This window comes from Mastomys coucha, unplaced genomic scaffold (genome assembly GCF_008632895.1).
Source record: "Mastomys coucha isolate ucsf_1 unplaced genomic scaffold, UCSF_Mcou_1 pScaffold21, whole genome shotgun sequence".
NCBI classification, from domain to species: Eukaryota; Metazoa; Chordata; class Mammalia; order Rodentia; family Muridae; genus Mastomys; species Mastomys coucha.
The window spans coordinates 39,834,442-39,852,825 of NW_022196904.1; the positions used below are offsets into that span (position 1 = coordinate 39,834,442).

At 47.1% G+C, this 18,384-nt stretch overlaps 1 protein-coding gene across 4 annotated transcripts; it reads right to left on the bottom strand.

Annotated features, from left to right (window-relative positions):
- Positions 1-242: 242 nt before the first annotated feature.
- Positions 243-15,656, bottom strand: E2f8 (E2F transcription factor 8). 4 transcript variants are annotated; one of them, XM_031386758.1, is made up of 14 exons: positions 15,463-15,656; positions 14,718-14,783; positions 14,328-14,452; positions 12,458-12,736; positions 11,994-12,150; positions 9,505-9,819; positions 9,024-9,185; positions 7,254-7,391; positions 6,095-6,295; positions 5,768-5,855; positions 4,617-5,160; positions 1,975-2,107; positions 1,463-1,863; positions 243-1,049 (listed from the first exon to the last, which is right to left on the bottom strand). In XM_031386758.1, the coding sequence occupies exons 3-14, from the start codon at positions 14,340-14,342 to the stop codon at positions 867-869; spliced, it is 2,616 nt and encodes an 871-aa protein (XP_031242618.1). In that variant the 5' UTR covers positions 14,343-14,452; positions 14,718-14,783; positions 15,463-15,656; the 3' UTR covers positions 243-866. The 4 variants fall into 4 exon arrangements, with proteins under 4 accessions (XP_031242618.1, XP_031242616.1, XP_031242617.1 ...); XM_031386756.1 differs by having other exon boundaries at positions 14,718-14,861; XM_031386757.1 differs by lacking the exon at positions 14,718-14,783.
- Positions 15,657-18,384: the final 2,728 nt, after the last annotated feature.

Consider the following 18,384-nt stretch of genomic DNA (forward strand, 5'->3'; position numbering starts at 1 on the left):
GGAGCCAGGACTACCTTAGCTTCCCCCACCTATCACCTGCTCTCTTAGCCTTTCCACACCATCATTCATTATTCTAGCAATGCTCTGCATTGTGGCAGGGGAAGGGGTTGGGGGAACGTGAGACCTTCCTACGACCTCCGAGTATTCAAGGAAGCCATTCCCAAGAACCTGCCTCTAGATTAGATAAGTTATCAGTTTTGCCCATCAGAGAGCGCCCTACATGGCCAAATGAAAATGTTAACTGCATTTTAGAAGAGTTTTAATTTCAACAACTTATGATTAAAAATACATTTTATAAATAATTTTTTTCCATAGACTTGATTGAAGAGGGTTGTAAACTCTACAAAAAGACAGACTGCAACAGCAAAGGATTAAAGAAATTACAAAAAAATATAGCTATTGCCTCCCTATGTAAAAAATACATTATACATCACACAGCATTTCCTTTGTGCAAAAAGTGTGAGCAGGTGCTGTGTTAGGTAAGTCAAACATTTGCTGAAAGGGAAGTTAACTTTAATAAAGTTACTTTGCATAATAATAGAGGCACAGGTGAAAAAATGAATCCCCCCCTCCAAGAAGTTAATGTACCTTAGTTCAACATTTTATTTTATAGTACTGAAGGCTGAATTTGGTCTTGTACAAATGTGTGCGCATGTATGTGTGCATGTGTGTGTGTGTGTGTGGTGTGTGTGTACACGCATGCGCGAGCACTCGAGTGTGTAAGCATGACAAATATCTGCTGTGATATTGAGTAAAACCCCAAATATTTACAGTCTTTCTAGAGGTGGTGTTCTCTCCATCTGTTTGTGCATATCGTCTCATTAAATAGCTCTTTAGAAAATTAAATTAAACCACTATCTTGTCAATCAGTGGACATCCTCAGTTGAGACTTCCAGTTTGCGCTGTGGGACAAAGAGGGTTCCAAAGGAGGTTTTGTTAGCACCATCGAAATCCATGTAGGATGAGCTGGCAGGCTTGGTTGGTCCACCTGGAGTACGGAAGAAACTTTCAGCCACCAACTGGGAGCCTTTGGGTGTCACAGGAACAGGCTGATTGAGAAAATGAGGAAAAAAGCTATCAGACCCATGGTGACCCATGCTCCCTCCCCAGAAGACTCAAGACTGGGCTGAATGATATCTGGATTGCTGGGAGACTAATACATCCTATGGGGGCAAGGTGAGTCTCAATGCGTTTCTTTAAACTCTCAATTACTATCGCTAAGAGACAAAACCTTGTGACAACCTAGTAATATGGATTCCTTGGGCATTCTTTTTGGGTCTGGAAGGAAGGTTTGCCCTCAATCATTCACCCCTGTCATAATTCCCTCTCCAATGAAGGAAGGCAAACAGGATACAGATAATCAAATTAAATGGCAATCCCAGCAACTTGGGAGGCAGAAGCCGGAGGATCAGAAGGTCAAGGTCATCTTCAAGTTTTAGGCCTAATACGCAAATACTCTTACCTGCTGTGCCCCTGTCCCGGCAACTGGTTGTCCATTTAGTTGGCTCTGGCCCAGGACTGGCGAGTCATGGTTGGTAGCCCTCCCTTGCCGAGAGCTCAAGTTATCTGGTATGACGCTAGCTGCTTCTACACGTGGGGACACGGGGACTGTACCAGCTCCAGGCCCTGGGCTGGCAGACATCTGCATGCCAGGGGAGATGAGTCCCAAGTGCTGCAGGGTAAAGTTTACAATGGCTGAGCTTGGGTTCTGGGCAGGAGCAGGGTGGCTGGAGTTGAGAGCCGGGCTATTCCCAACAGGTACGGCTGCCATAGACGTTGGGGAGACCATAAATTTCAGAGGTGTCACATGGAATGGGGGAAAATTCACAGCAGTGAGTTCAGATGATGCCACTGGGATCACACCTGGAAAAGAAATGGGGCAGAGGTGACTTCTTAAATCAGGCATTTGTTCAGGAAGCTGATGTCGTGTAAGTGACCTGCTCATGTCTTAATGGTGACATGGCATCTACTCACCTGCAATTGGGGAGCCGTAGATCCTGTGGTTTGGGGAGGGTGTACCTGAGTTTTCTGTGTTAGACAACACAGAGTCTGGCCCCAGGGATGAGCACTGGGTAAGAGGAATTAGATATCCTGATGGGAACAGGGTCTGCAAAATAAGGAGAAAGCATTAATCTCACACATATGTATACTAGAACATGGGGTAAGGTACACCGTTTAATAAGAGGAGTGGCTGAATACAGTAACCATGTCCGATCTTTGTTTTTCTCGCACAGGCTTCATTGGAATGCAGCCACACCCTTTGTATAGGGGCTGTTTGTACCCCAACAGGGACAGAGTGGAGTGCTACATCCTAGGGAACCAAACACATGTTCTAGCTGGCCCTCCAGGTTTTCTGACTCCTGCTTTAGAACTAAAGAACTGCACAAGCAGGCTATTTCCTTGTATTTTTCACAGGGAAAATATTTACAAGGACTGACTGACTCAGCAGTCTCTTCACGTGGAAAGCAAACTGCGCCAGAGGCCAAAGCTGACAGGCAGAAGAGAAGCACCAATTGGTACACATTAGAGGCCCAGGGGCCAATAGGTACAAGCCTCCATTGTGGCTGCTGATGGGACTCCCTCCCTGTTAGATTGCTGAACATTCCTGAACACAAAGGGTGTGTGGGTGACTGGAGTGCCCCCAGAGTCTGCCCCCCCCCCATGCCGGAGGACTGGGGACTCTAAAAGCATCTCTTAGAAGCAGGGGCCTCCTTTCATCCTCCTTCAGATGCTTCTGTCAAAACAACAGACCACACTTTGATCCCTAGCTCTTCACCATCGGTCTTTTCCCTGGGAACCAGCGAACTCAGAGTCCACAGTGCTGGAAGATTTAAACTGTTTCTCGGGTGCCTGGTATTGTTCAAAGTCATTGGGAGATGGTGCTTTGAAAGATAATGGACAGAGAACTCTTAAAGGCTGGGTTTGGGCATTTTACATGGGGCTGTTAATGTCACTGATGGTTATCCTCTCAGATGGACAAGTTACTGTGATTACTGACTTACTCAATTTCTACAAGTTACATTTATAATTCTTTTAGCCTATAATACCATTTCTTGAAGTTAGCAAAATGGATTTTGTTTTTCCTCTTGAATGTCACCTCCTACCGCCTTCTGCACCCCTATCTTCTGATCATTTATCCTGTTTTATTTTCTCTGTCTTTATGACCTACTATCAGATATAATTGCATTTATTTGCATACTGACTTCGCTCTATCCCTACAGGTCTGGGTTCTCAGAACATGTTTATTGAATGAATTTAGGACCTGAATCATATTCTTTTTCCATTCAGTCCACACTAAAAGAGTCAAAATGAATTCAACAGAGAGGGGAGCTGGGGGACATGAGAAATTTAAAACCTCTAGTCTGGGGTACCCAGGGTACACCAGGAAACCATTGCAAAATCACATACACTGGCCTAGAGAGATTATGGCCCTTCTAGAATACTGACTCAAGCCAGGGCCAATGTACACCTCCTAGCATGTACATTAAGTACAAAATAATACAAGAGATAGCGGATGATTTAAGTGGTTCCTACGAGGCCATCCTTGGGGAAGATTCCAGACTCAAGCTGCCTCAACAAGCAGGGGCAGACAATGCCATCCTGCCAATGCAGTGTCCTAAAGGGATCACAAAGCCCTTTACATATCTCTTCACGGAATAAATTCACCTAATCCCGCAAAAACTGGGGTGAGCACACAGAAGCAGGTGTCAAAGAGGGGTGCTGGGTGAGACTTGATCTGGGGCAATGTCTTCTAACCTAGTAGATGGCAGGGAGAGGTGCGGGGTGTTAGAGGAATAAACTCATGACAGATAAAGAAAAACAAGATGTGGAGAAGCCAAATAACTTAAGAGCAGGGGCAAAAGAAGAGATTGAGTACTGCTCCAGTGCTTGGTTACATCTGTTAATGATCCTTTGTTTCACGGGCCATTGTCCTGTGAGTTAAGGGGGACTTCTGAGTAAGACTCTCAAGTCTACGACACAATGTGTGGGTAGTACAATAAATATTAATTCTTCCCTGATCTAATCTTGTCTAAGGAAATCACCTAGAGGGCCAACATCTCTAGAAGCCAAGGCATCCACCGTACCTTTGGGTTGATAAGATCATCTTGACTTTTCAATTTAAACAAAACAATATGGTAAATGTGAGGAAGAAAAAGATGTGGTGGGCAAATTCTCTTCTAGCCAACAGATGCCAGGTACATGACATCAACCAAATGTTGGGGAATGACTCAGGAGGCATGAGTTATGGGAGGGAGGCCTGCGTATCCCTGCAGTTGTGGTGACAACTGCTTATAAACTATTTATGACTCTCATGACAGGTGTTTGTGTTCCAGTATGGGAACGGAGAAACGGATTTAGGGACGGCCACTTGTGACGCTTTAAAAAGAGAGCAAGTCAGCTTTTCCTCTCAAGGTTTAAAAATGTCCCTGCTGTCATCCGTGTGAGGATTAGCTGTCTGGGACCTCATTTGGATAGGGGATGTTAAGGGACAGTTCTTTATCTTCTGAGAGACAGTTCTTTGCTTTGGTAAACTTCACAAGCCACCAAATTCTTGTGGAGTCAGTCTTGGGATTGCTAGAACTTAAAAGCACCATGCCATCTGAGGCTATACTCACTGTGGGGGTGGCGACATTCTCAAGCACTTTCAGGTCCTCTTTAGGTTTCTTTACGGAACTGGGGCCACTGTCCTCCGCGGTGATTGTCCTCTTTGTGCCCCAATCTCCACTCGTCTCCTTGCTTCGATTCTTAGCACCTTGCCTTTCTGGTGCTGGCTGCAAGCTTCCAGGTCTGCAGGAGGCACTGGACTTTGCGGCATCTGTGGCTGTCTTCTCAGTGGGGGCGTCTGTAAGGTCTTTGGATCCAGTAGCATTAGAGGACTGGGTGGGGCAGACTGTTGGGCTTGGGCCATGGGGTGGTGTCAACATTTGGGCTTGGGCAGGTTGCAAGTAGATGGCATAGGATGGGCCCGAAGGGGCCTGAGGTAGGATCACAGGCACTGCAGATGACAGTGGGCTAGGGATCAGGGGGACCACCCCCAGGGGCTGGATAAGGGACGGTGTAAGTAGCTCCAGCTCAGTGTTCACTGCAGGGTCCAGGGGAGCCAGTGGTTTGTAGTGCCCAGATCTTGCTATGTTTACTTTTAGTTTTTTCCTGGGTTCACTGAAAGAGAAGATTTATGGAACGTCATGGAACCACACTGCTCCTGAGCGTTCTTGTCTGGATGTGTGTGAACATGCAGGCAAGTGGAGGCCAGAGATTGACATGAGGCATCTTCCTTAGTGATTTTCACCTTTTCAGTGAGCCTGGAGTTCATCAATCTAGCTGGACTGGCCAGCCAATGAGCTCCGAGGATCCTTCAGTGGCCATAACTTCACAGTGGGATTAAAGATGGGTGTTGTTATCAGTTTAGCTGAGGGTGGCTGGGTAATGAGCCTGATGGAGCCTCCAGCGGCCACACCTTCACTGTGTGATTAAAAATGGGTGCTGCCATGCCAGGCCTTTTATGGGGGCATCAGGGATCTCAACTCAGCTCATGTTTGAGCATCAATGACCTTACCCTACTGCATCCTACCACATTTTGCCCCAGTTAAAGCCACACTTTCATGGCAATAGCAGCAGCTCTTTGGTCTGTTTTGGCTGAGGACAGACACTGTAAAGGCTCGCTCTCCAGTTTCCAAGGGTGATGCCTACCCTTGCAGAAAACCGTTCGATCTAAGACCACACAGAGATGGCAATGCATCCCGTTTCCAGCCTCTTACCAGCCTACCTTGACTGCTCTTCCAACTGCATCTTGCAAATAGCAGCGAGCTGAGCCATTTTGTTTGGGACAGGTGGAGAATTTTGAGAACTCTCAGCTGGTAAAAAAAAAAAGAAGGGAGAAAATGGTCAAAAGTAAAGATTGAGTAGTTATGTGGAAGAAAACTTGGGCATCCAGGGAACAGAAAGTACACATCCGCCACCTAGATGCACAGCAGTTAAGCCCCACAAAGCACTTTTTATCCTTAGCTCCTATGTATGAGGGATGGAGTAGGCTAAAAAGAAAGCAGATTGGAAGCGAACCTGAGTGGAGCCTCGACTTTCCAGGAAAACATACCTTTGCTGCTCTTGACGGGGCTGCTGGGAGCAGAACTGATCTTCCTCCGATCACTTTCTATGCTCTTCACCAATTTGATAAGGGACGGGTGTCGAGTAAAGCTGGGTTTCCCCCGTGTAGAGAAGAGGTTTTTGGCACAGTTCTCTTTCGCGGACTGCTCGGCCTCTAAGGAGGCGGTAAGAGGCACGACTGGGCTGGAGCCTGAAAATGGAAAAGGCCAGTGTGTGAAAGCACAGTTGACCCGGCTTCCCTGTCACAGAGGAAATCAAAATGCAGCTCTAAAACCACGTCAGGGGCAAAGGGTAACAGCATAGGGTGCCCGCTGTGTGCATCTGCTCTCCACGCTCTGCATCAGGAACCTCTCACAGTTAGAGACAGTTCTTCGTGCTCCATCTCTGATACGGCACTGCACAGCTGGTCCTCCACATCTGAGGAGGATGTGTTCCAGAATGCTTCTTACGTGCCAAGAGTTGCAGCACAAGCTCCTCACATACATAGAAGCTAAACATAGCCTCCAGTCTATGCTTACTATGCTTCTCTTGCTTACTTGAAATGCCAAATATAATGCCCATGTTTACAAAGAGTTGCCGCTACATATTCTTTAGGGAACAGTGACCAGAAAATATTTGCACATGTTCGGTACAGACCAAAAAAAAAAATATTTTCGTGCCATGGTCGAACCCTTCAGTACTAAACAAGTAGCTATGGAGAGTGGGCTATATCTGAAGACCAGAGAGATGTCGGTGTGCACTCACTATTGATTTTCCTCTCTTGTGATGTATACAATCTTGTTTGTTTTCTCATCAGGGAAATGTGAGAGCTGATGGAAGCTGGTGATCCTCATGCCTGCTCCTCTTAAGAAATGCATTCCACAATAGATCTGCGAGCACAGCCACAGAAAACACTGGCCAAGGACACAGTCTTATGAAAATATCACAGGCCTGGGTTACTCAGCTGTCACTATCACTCCAGAGCCTTCACTCCAAAGGACCTCTCCCTGTAAGTGTGCCCAAAGTCACGGTAGCCACCTTTCTGTAGAAGTGTTCGTCTTGAATCCCTTTTCCAATGATCTACATATGGTCTTCCCATGTGTGGGGTTACAGAGGGAGGAGGGGAGAGAATCAAACAACAAGCGAAAACCACAAAAAAGCATACACACCACTGTTATTTGGGCTGATCTCTGGGCCCGTCCATTTAAAAGCTGGCTTTCGACCTCTTTCTTCTGTAACGTGGACTTTCTTGATAAGATCCAAGCTACTCAGGACATTAGCAATATCATACAGCCTCCTAATTTTTGCTGGGGGAGAGGGGAGAACAAAAGCATGCATGTATAGCATTAAATAGCATAATGAAAGACCACAGGATTTTGTCTCCTAAGAAAGTCAGGTGTATTCAAGAGCTACCCTGCCAGCATCAGGCCGAAACTCTTGACTCCTTTCAAATTAGTCTAACAATAACTACTATATGTATATATATATATATATACACACACACACATATGTATATATGTGTACATATATGTATATATAAAATAACTATAACTTCTAGCAACACCACTTGAATTAAAACAACAAAAAAGAAGTTTTAAAGATTTCAGGAGTGACTGCTGATCTTGAGTTTTGAAAGGGCGGTGGTCCAGGTTTCCGTTGGAAGTGACTTGATGAGATGATCCCGTTTACGAAATGTCATGTTCCTAGGTATCTATCTCCTCATAAGTCAGAACAGGAAGAATCAGAAACGGAGCAGTAGGAAGCATATGGGTTTTCTAACCATGATAGTTTATAATGATATTCACACTGTATCATAAGCTTGCAAAGTTCTATACCACAAACACACACACACACACACACACATGTATATATACATATATATATATATATATACACTAACCCTGCAAAGTATGCAGACTCTATGCACCTCACTCATCTTGGAGAAGTTTGCCTTTCACAAGTCTGCTTTTATGTCATTGTTCAGAGGACAGGGTTACAAACTGAGTCTCCTGCTCACAGCCCTGCCAGAGGGCTCTGTATTTATTCCAAGGATTCAGCAAATGACACATCTGTAGTTCTTGGAACAGCTTCCAAGGTTGTGACTGACCAGTGGGCAGTGTTGAGCTGAAAAGCACCTGGTGACTCAGAAAAGCAGGGGACCCACTGGCAGTATCAGGACGCATCTCCTCAAATTACACTTTTTCCAAGCACTGCCAGTATTAGTCAAGGGATGTCTTGACTTACTTCTACACACTAGTAGAGCTTTACAGGATATGGCATCTCAGGGCAAGGGCCCAGACAATCTACAAGCTCTCAGGGCAGCTCTGCCGTATTGAGTCCCCCAGTAGCAACATCTGCATTATCTTCCTGTGGATACAAGCGTGTGGAAGCTCACTCCTGTCTGTTTGGCTCTTTTGCACACCTTTTCTGTGGAGGTTCCTTCAATGCTTGCCATAACCGCGGGAACAGAGCTGATTAGGAACCAGCTAAATTCACAGCAGCCATCTGGCTAGAACTCTTTCAAAGTAGCAAGCCATCTGTGTCGCAAGGCTATCAGGGGACAATTTAGTGGGCATTATTTATACTCTCACGTATCAGCATTAGTGGAGAGAAGAGATCCAGGAGCTGGATGAATTTTACAACTGATTGCTTATTTAAGTCCTGGGAGCTTCTAACTACGTAAAATGGAGACAGTTGCAGTATCAGATGGCACCAAAGCGTCAGACCGTAAGAAGGCTATATGTCTTGCTGAATTCCACCATGAGCAGTAGCACCAGTGGAGGGGTGGAGGTGAGGTGGGTGGCGGTGAGGTAGATAGGCAGAGATCGAATATAGACATATACCCAGAAATCGGCCCGGCACCCGATCAAACGGTAAGCGAAGCTCTGCTGTTCCTGCATGGATCCCAAGCCTCCTGGGCGGGCGGTTAGGACACTTACTTTTATACTTGCTTTTATCCAAATCTTCCACATGGTCCTCCCCAATTAAAATCTTGGCAGCAATCTCCAGGCTCACTATCTGAGGCGTCGACACCAAGAACAGCATCACAAACTTCTGGCTCATCACGCGTAAGGACTTGTCTTTGCGGCTGTTTACAGAAGCTTTGGAGAACGACTGGGATTAGGGAATTAACATTCAAGGAGGGAAAGTAACAAGCCTTAAAAATAGCACCACTGAACCATACAGCCGACAGCTGCAGTGGTGTCTGGGCATGGCAGCACACGCCCAAACCTCTAGCACTGGGGAAGTGGAGCGGAGAGGACCCTCAGGAACTCAAGGCCAGACTGGAGTACAGAGACAGTCTCGTCAAGCCTAACCCAACCTCCAAGACAAGTTATGGTTACAGCAGAGCAGCTGCTGGAGACTCCATGGCATCTTTTTTCCAACCTGCAAGGAGCGCCATGCAATGTCGCCTCTCACCTGCACGGAATTCCACTCCAGGGAGTTCTACGAAACACACGTCTGAATGCCCATTCTGGCCAGCGCTTGACTTGATCATGTGGTCCTCTATGCCACAACTCTTAATAAAATCAAACTCTTGCTCATAGTCTTTCCTTTTGATCATCATGATCTGCTCAGCGTACTTGTTCTCTTCCCCGACACTCTTCAGTGTCCCGAGGGTTTTGGTGAGGTTGTGTCGGCCGTGCCAAGTGTACCTGTTTTTGGCAAGGCGGCTCACCATGTGCAGGCTCTCTAGTACATTCACGATGTCATAAATCCGCCGACGTTCAACATCTGCCAAGAAGGCACAGACTCTCACTGTGTGTTCACAATGGAATAACTCTTTCTACTAGTGAGCAGGTGCATCTGAGTAAGGCAGTAATACAATACACAAAACAAGCACCGTAGAGGCGAAAAAGACAGGCGAAAAAGACACGGCTCTCTCACAGAAATGGGCTCATTTAAATTACAGTCACTGTCTATGGAGGGATCTAAATTGTATCATCTAGGACAATTGTATTCTATTGTGTGTGGTGATCATTGTTACCTGTATTTTAATGTTGAAGACATAGAGGTTGAGACTTCTAGGAAGTGGGGAGACCAAGCCTCTAATAGTCTAACTGCCACAATTTTGAGCCCATTCCTTTATTCCTTTCCTAGTACCCACGCCTGCCTGCCTGCCACAGTCATATCACAGGCACAAAGTGCTGAGATTTGGGGTGGGAGAGATGGCTCAATGGTTAAGAGCACCTGCAGCTCTACTAAAAGACCAGAGTTCAGTTCCTAGTACCATAGCGGGTGGCTCACAACCACCTGTAACTCCAGCTACAAGGGATTCAACACGTTTTTTTCTGGTCTCCAAGACCAAACACACCCACCCACATCCACTTCTTTTAAAAGTGCTGAGATTTCAAAAAAGGATAAAATCCATGTCATTTCTTAAAAACCTAAATGAAAGAGCAGAAAGGTATATTTCTTTGGGATCTAATTTGGCCCATGTTCTACCTACCACCAGTGGTGCCAAGATTAGCAATTTTATGGCTCTTGTAAATCCAGAGGGGGTTTCAGTGTTCTGCATGGTGAGATTCTCCTTATTTCAGAAATTTACCTTTCCTATTGATTTCATTTCATTACCGGACAGAATCTATCCTTTCTGGAAATGTGCTTAATAGAGCTCCCCCTAGTGGCCTCTTGCTGTTCCTGGTGACTGCCAGTTGAGAACCAGCATAAAGGGTTCTTTCCTGGGCTGTTCCTCCCCCCACCCCCACCCCCAGCCCTTCCCCACCAGTCCTCACAGGCCCCTGCTTCTCTTCTTAGAACACATGGACTGGATGTCTGCATTATAGCCAAGCCTGATCTGAGCCTTTAGGCTATGGTCAGAAAGCACTGCTCCCACATGCCCGGCCTTTTTATGATGTTCTAGATCACCCCGCTTCTTTTTGGTAACATATATTGCCTGACACGTGTGTGTTCTTTGCTTGGTAACCATTGCTCCATTGAAGATAGGTTCTAATGGAAAGGTAATTCTGTTCTTTCTGTTTACGGATCTATACAAGTTCCTGCTGACACACACCGCCTAGCCAGACAGAGTGTATGTGAAGAGCAGGTGGATCCAAGCAGCAGTCTTAAGTCAGTGCCTTAATGTTCCTGCTTAGGAAGGCGGTCTTTTTCTTTATGGGGTGATAACTACACATTAAATCACTATCCTGCATACACTTCAAATTTGAGACTAAGATACTTTCAGGCTGGGGAGATGTCTCTGCTGGGAGAGTGCTAGCCTGAGTTTGATCCCTTGGCACCCAATTGAAGAGCCAACCTCAGTCAATTGGTGAGCCCCAGGTCCCAGTGAGATCCCTGTTCTCAGAAACCAAGGTTCCTAAGGAAAGACACCCACAGTTGACCTCTGGCCCTGTGCATATAGGAACACACACAGACACCCATACTTTACACATGCACGCAAAACCGTATTTTAATGACTTCAAAGCTACTTTCTATCTGCTAGACTCCTTATTTAGCTCTAGAATCAGGTCTTCACAGAGTGGTAAAGAAGCGCACCCATAACTTATACCAAAGACAGAATAACTGCCCAACTATTCCATCCTCAGTCTCCAACGGCAGAGAGGCAGAGTCACAAAAACCATCCCTTTATACAACTATGGATACACTAGTTCCTCAGGGACAGGGTCAAGGTGAACGTCAGAGCCACAGCTGTTTGTGAAACAAGTCATAAAACACCATTTCCTTCCTGTACAGCTTCAGGTACAACCTGAACCCAGGAACTCTCTACCGCCATTTGTTTGCTTCTAAGACTGAGTTATTCTCAAATTAACAGGACTTGTGAAGCTTCTAATTTCCACACAGCCTAATCTGAATCTGTGACAATTGTGACTATAGGAGCTCAGATTCTAAAGCGTTAAGTCCACAGGCTCACTCTAATCATTAACCATCCTGGCAACTGGCATACGTACTGAGCTCCTCCGCCACCTCGTCCAGGCAGATGTCGTTATTCACAGCAGGGTTGGGGTACTTGGGGTACCTCGCTAAGAATTTGTGGCATAGCAATCCCAAGCTCTTCTCCTTCCGACTCGGCTGGGATTTCTCAAATTCGTCTCCAGATAAGTGTTCCTGCAGTGGAAAAGGTAAATAATGTTTCATTCTGAAATAAAGCCTGACAGATTTATTGGGGGCATCTGTGCTAGATGACTAACTCCTCTTACCCACACATATACACGGTTTGAACAGCTGCAACCAAGAGGGAGGGGGATAAGGATGGTCTTAAAGGAAGTCTGGGATAAAGATCACTCAGAGTCTACAATTCCCAGTGTTGTGCTCCAAAGGTACAAACTCTTCCCATGCTCAACAGTCAACAGCAGCTTTCCAACGGCTCCCTCCACAAGCCCCCAGCTGCCCCCCTTCCCCCCTGTAAACCTACGTGCGAGCAGTCTCTAGCTTCAGGTAATGCGCTTCGGTTGTCAGACAGGCCCCTTTTCTGATCTCGACTTCGGATCTCTGGGCTCACGGCACTGATGAGCATTTTCAAGTTGGCCGTGGGTGTCCATGGCTCTCCTTGGGAGACTTCCTTGGGCTTCGTTGGTGTGGTTAAAGGGCCCAAGTCGGGCTGGATCTCAGCCAACACCGAGTTGGCCTTTGAGGACTCCTGCAGGGGGCTTTTCGTCAGTCCCCTTTTATGTGGCTCAGAAAAGAGGTTTTCCTGGTTTAGAAGGAATTAATAACTGAGTTCATTGTAAAACAGAACCTATCAGAAAGCTTTCTGCCTTTAATATTGATCAAGTAGGTTAAGAATAGCACAGTGATCTCCTGACAGCATTTTCCATTTTTGTTTGAGACAAGGTCTCACTATACATTCCAACCAGTCTGGAACTTACTATAGAGCAACAAGCTGACCTTAAATTTACAGTCCTCCTGCCTCAGTTTCTGGAGTGTTGTGACTACATTTGTGTCCTATTCTACCTTGCTACTACAGTCCATTTAAGAGTTAAACTTCCAACTTTTAACACGGCAGAAACTGTGGATCTAAATGTCTTCACCTTGTGATCTAAGAATTTAAATAGATAAATAACGTTAACTACAGGTTTGTTTTTAAATTCTATTTTGAGAAAGGAGGGTTGTAAAGATGGCTTAGAGCTCACTCCCTTTCCTTACTAGAACCAATCACTCCAAGTAACTGATCACTTTTTAATTCCTAGAAGCAGCCTCTACTAATGATACGTCAAGTAAAGGCAGGCTTTCAGGACCCAAACCATGCTCCACCCAGTGGAGTGGCTTACGTAATGGATGTTCATTGACATACCAATGACCAGGAACAGGCTTAAGCAGTCAAGGTGAGGGTGCCCTTATGGGTAGGGCCTCCTGCCTACCAGCAGGACTTCTGACCAGAAAAATCTGCTTTCAACATCAACTCTTGAGGCACAGATGCAGAAGATGGGACCAAGGGAAGTAAAGTTAGCCATTTCAGGCCTCAGAGCTAGTTCCTGCCATGGTAAGTTAGCACTTAACTACACTGGTAAGTTAATAGCAATTCATAAGGATAGAAGAGGCTGGGCCCCTTTCCCTTTCAGACACCAGGCAGTGCACTATTCTGAAAGAAATGAACTTGGAGGGCAACAACTCAGAGAACAGAGATACCCGCTGTTTCCTCAGTAACTTTAGGAGCATGGGTTAACAATCCTCTATTACAACCATGAAACTAAGGGCCCATCAAGTGCTCTCCAGTGTATATTTCTTCTGAATCTGCTACTTAGCAGAAGAGGATGCCAGGCAGAGGGAGGTCACACGGGGCTGGCACCTGAAATTTCAGTTCAGTATGGTGCCCTCAGGAGGTGCTGACCCAAGGATGGGGTTTCAGTGAAAACTGCCAAGGACAGTATTTAGCTAACATCTACATGCTTCTGGGAGATTTGTCATAAACAGTATTCCAAGGCCCAGTAGGTTAAAAGTCTGATATTTTTAAATGTTATCTTATAAAGAAATCCAATATCAAATTATGACCTTTCTGAATGCCAATGATTCGTGTAAATAACATATACGTTATTTTAGTACAAAAAAAAAAAAAACAACTTCTCCCATCTATATGAAATGTATACTAAACTTTTGAAACAAAAAGTTCTTTAACCCTAGACAGCCCTATTCCTCTTCAATTAAAATTTTCTTCTGGATTTCTGTAAAAGTTAACCAAAGGATACAGCATTCATGACTACCAAATGAAAAACTTAAACGAAAACTTATTAACGAAAAACTCAGGGTGATACATTGCAACAGTATAGACTGAACTTTAAAAATACCTTTTGGTTCTCCATTTTGTCAATTCCTCATACATTTAGTGTGTCTTTAAAAACGAAAAAATCTGAAGTTCCTCCCCAAATTCCAGTGGTGTAAGTAGTCCAATCGATTAAAGTTTTTTACTATCCTTAAAAGGAAAAAAAGTAAAGCGAGAATTAAAAGCTGATGAAAATGATTCACGTACACAAGAGCCCCCGGAAACAAAGAAACAAAAAGATGACAAACCAGGTTTATTTTTGCCCCGAGGACAGACAGCGCCTCTAGGCAGACCACGCAAACAGACAGCAGTAAATTCCTCCATCAAACCCTTCTGTCACGAGACTTCAAGCAAACACAGAATCTGCAGTGACAGTCCTCTCTCACGTTCAGAGATGGTTGTAGCAAGCACCCACCTGTGCACTGATTCGGGCTGCGGACGGAGCGCACGAGCCCGGGTTCCGATGGAGCACACACCGAGCCTGCATCGGGGGAGATGCCGAAGTTTCTCGCCTGACACACACGTGCACAGGCTCAGAAGGAAGGACTTGTGAAGTGGCCTGAGAACAACCCTCCAATTCAGCCTCTGCGCTCTAAGCGCACGACGGGGCATTTACAGAGAGCTTTGGGATTTTGACTCCCTTTTTCAGGCTTCATTCAATACGCGAAGTACTGGGGCAAGGGATGGGTGCCCTAGGTGCCGAAATCACCGCGACGCCAAAACGCACGGTAGGCTGCGCTCTGGGTCCCAAGTACAGTCCCCTGCAGTAGCCCGCTTCCCGCCGGGCGCAAGCACTGGCTCCTCCTCCCCGACAACTGCACCGCCCCCGGGCAGCCAGACAGCATCTCACGGTTTCCAGGGCGACGGCTCCCAGCCAATCAGTAAGCCCGGCGAAGGCCTGCGATTGGCTAGAGGTCCCCGAGGCGGGGCCGGACCTTCCGCCTTCGATTTAAAAATTTGGCGCGGAAAGCTGGACCGTAGCTGGCACCGCCCCCGAGTGCGCGGGGCTGGAGCGCGGGCGAGCCCCTCCCCCGCCCTCTGCGCGGGAGCTCGGCTCCTCCCCACGGGCCCCGGCGGGGCGGGAGGTAGGAAACGGCCGCCTTCACTCTGGCCTTCCCGGGATCCCGCGGCCCTGCCGCGACAGTCTGCTCCCCGCTCACCTGTCAATCCTCCTCCAGGGCTGACGGTCCGGGGTGGCCCCGAATCCTGGCTGCGCGTCTCAGGGAGCCAGCGCGTCTCAGGGAGACTCGCTTAGCCCCGCCGCGCAGAGGTGGGTGCCGGGGGCGGCACCGGGACCGGGGCTTGTGGGGGGCCGGCGGGCGGGCAGCGGGAGCGTGACCGTCCAGGAGCAGTCCAGCCCCCGATTTGAAATTAACCCGCTCCCGGCGCGAGCCGCTCCCGCGGGCGCGGAGTCTCCCCTCCCCCACGCCCGCTCTCCCGGCCCGGGGCCCCGCGCGCCAATCCGCGCCTCTGCACTGCCGTGGCGGCGAATCAGGCTGTAGGCACCACCCTCCGACCCCGCCTACAGCTAGACTTGGGGGAAAAGTCCTCAAAAACTTTTCCTTTTCTTTTTTTCTTTTCCTTTTTTCTTTTTGCGAATACCCTTTATCCGAGATCGAAGTTGTGGGGTGAGATTTGGCTTGTCCAGTTCTGGCTGGCTGGGACTCGAGGGCTCCCCGCCATCCCCAGCTTCGTGCCACGTCAAACGGGTCTGCTCACCTGCCCTCTGGACCCTAGCGACACCCTTCTCTCTGCCACCCTTTGCATGACTGCTCAGTAGCTCCTGCCCCACGGTTTCCAGAAAAAAAAAAATAATAATAATAACGTGTGAGGAGGAAAGAGCTTTGTTGTCCGAAGCCCACCGATGCGGGGCGTTGGCGGATCTCTGAACACGCAGGTGTGGGAGGAGGCAGAGAAACTCAGAAAACCCGCCAAGCCTATCTCCAGAGTCCTGCATCTTCCGATTCCTTCTCTTTAATCTTTCCCGCTTTTCTTCCTTTCCCTTCCTTTCCCTTTTATGAGCCTCTGACATCGGCCTGGTATATCGAACAGGTCTAACGAACTCTAAGGAGACCATCTCTTCCAAAACCCTCATTTTGCAGAAGTGGAAAACGAAGCTCGGCACCCCAGCTCTGCCTTTCCGTGCTCGAGTTCTTTTGCACCCGCCTTTGCCTTGTAACATTTCCCCTTTTCTGATCACTCCTGGGGTCGCCTGGACCGCATGTTGCCCAACCCGCTTACATCTAAGATTGTGGTTTGGGCTCCTTCCTGCTTTTAACTTTGTATCTTCAGCCTCCAGAAGGGCTCGGGGGCACGCTGACCAAATCCCATCACTGAGCTTGGCCGTCAGTAAACTATCCATTGCTGACTCCAAGCGAGATACTGTGTTTTCCTGGCGGTGGTTAGGGCGTAGATGCTATAACACCGCCGCGAGATCCAGGTGCAAAGGGAATGAATGCACACTGAGCGGAGGTATAGGTGATGATGAGACAGGGTTGTCTTCCTGAGGGTGGCTTCCAAGAGGCTGCCACATCTTCGTGTCTCTGTTCAGTTCTAGTAGCTGTCAGAAGATCGGGTGCTCAGGGTCACCCAGGTGCACCCCAAGACCAGGATTGGACCTGAATGTTCAGGTGCCGTGCACAAGGGACTGTCTAGCTGTAGCATCGGATGTAAAATAAAGCCCTGACATGAGGCAGAACAGGATGCTCACAGGGCAGATAAATCTTTACTGAGCAGGGACAAAGTTTAAATATGTCACCGAGAAGTAGTGTGTGGGCTTCTAAGCCACTGTCTCTCATGTTACTTGTCTAGTCCACCTATCAGTGCTTAGCGCTCCAAAGGATTAAGTGATGCCCTGCTTATATCTAGAGCCAGAATTCAGGACCTCCACCTTATCCCCAGCCCCCACCCATTGTCACTTCATATATCCTAATGCCCTGCCTCAGAAAATTCTCAGGACAGCAAAGTCAGTGACTTGTAGTCCAGGTCACAGTCATTTCAAGCCTTCCCTCAACATGGGAGGAAAGGTGAGATAGATACATCATTTTTGTTCAATGGTGGCTACCCTGTCAGTTGTAATCAAAGTCGTGGAACAGGACGAAATATGGTGCTTCGAGGAGAGGTTTGAAGTCTTGACGCTGTCAGTCATGAGACCTTGAAAAGGAAGCAAGAATCTTGGGATTTAGCTCAGGGCAGAGGGATTACTTAACAGGCTCAAGGCCCCAGGGGACATCTCCAGCATCATACACAAGTATAGTGTGTCATTTTGAAGTTTGGTGTGATTATAAAGGAAAGATGACTACAGAAACCCTTCATGCTTAACTGTGCAAATGAAGGGTTGGAGGACAAGCTTGAAGTCATTTTTCTTACTTTCCCTTCAAATTTTATTTTTCATTATTGATTATATAACCCAAGAATATTTCCATGCCTTTGTGTCTGGTCATCTGAGTTGCACAATAGCTCACATCTCACTGAGTTGGGCCAGTTTTTCCACCCACCTGTCACTCTTCTGGGTTGCACAACTCAGAAGGTTGTATAACATATTTAACAATAAATAAGGTATTATGAAAAGAAAAGATATCAAAGGTAGGGGAATGATAAGTGCCATCTGAGGTACCTAGATTCAAAGGTAACCTCTGGGGTTTCTGAATCATGTCCCTTCCCATCTTCATGGGTGGGAGAGGGGCAGGTAAGCCCTCCCCCATGGCCAGGATAGGATGAGAGGCTAAGGAAATATTTTTCTGTTGGGTTCTGAGACCTCTCTTTTTCACAGTCCCTTCCTCCCAGGTCCTTCAGTGATTAGCCATAGGTATTTCCAGCCTCATGTAGAGATTGAGGTTTAGCCTTTGCCGTATGCATTAGCATATCCACCCAAAACCAGCTGTTGGGAACATTGAGTTATACAAATCACAACGGTTTACAACCAGACTCGAGCCCTCCCTTGCCCCTTGAACAAAAATGGTTATTCTGTAAGTAAATGGTGTCAGACTCAAACTGACAGTGTTTCAAGACAACAGGAGCAAGGGACCTAGGAGATGGGAGAGCTGGCACTGGTCCTGGGCCTGCTGGCTGTGGAAGCAGGA

Bases quoted from the DNA above. Each gene is read 5' to 3' on its own strand.
- E2f8 (XM_031386757.1), bottom strand. The intron at 7,392-9,023 runs GTAAGTGTCCTA...CCTCTCCCCCAG, and splicing joins GGATAAAAGCAAGTATAAAA to CAAAAATTAGGAGGCTGTAT. The intron at 2,108-4,616 runs GTGAGTATAGCC...CTTATTTTGCAG, and splicing joins AGAATGTCGCCACCCCCACA to ACCCTGTTCCCATCAGGATA.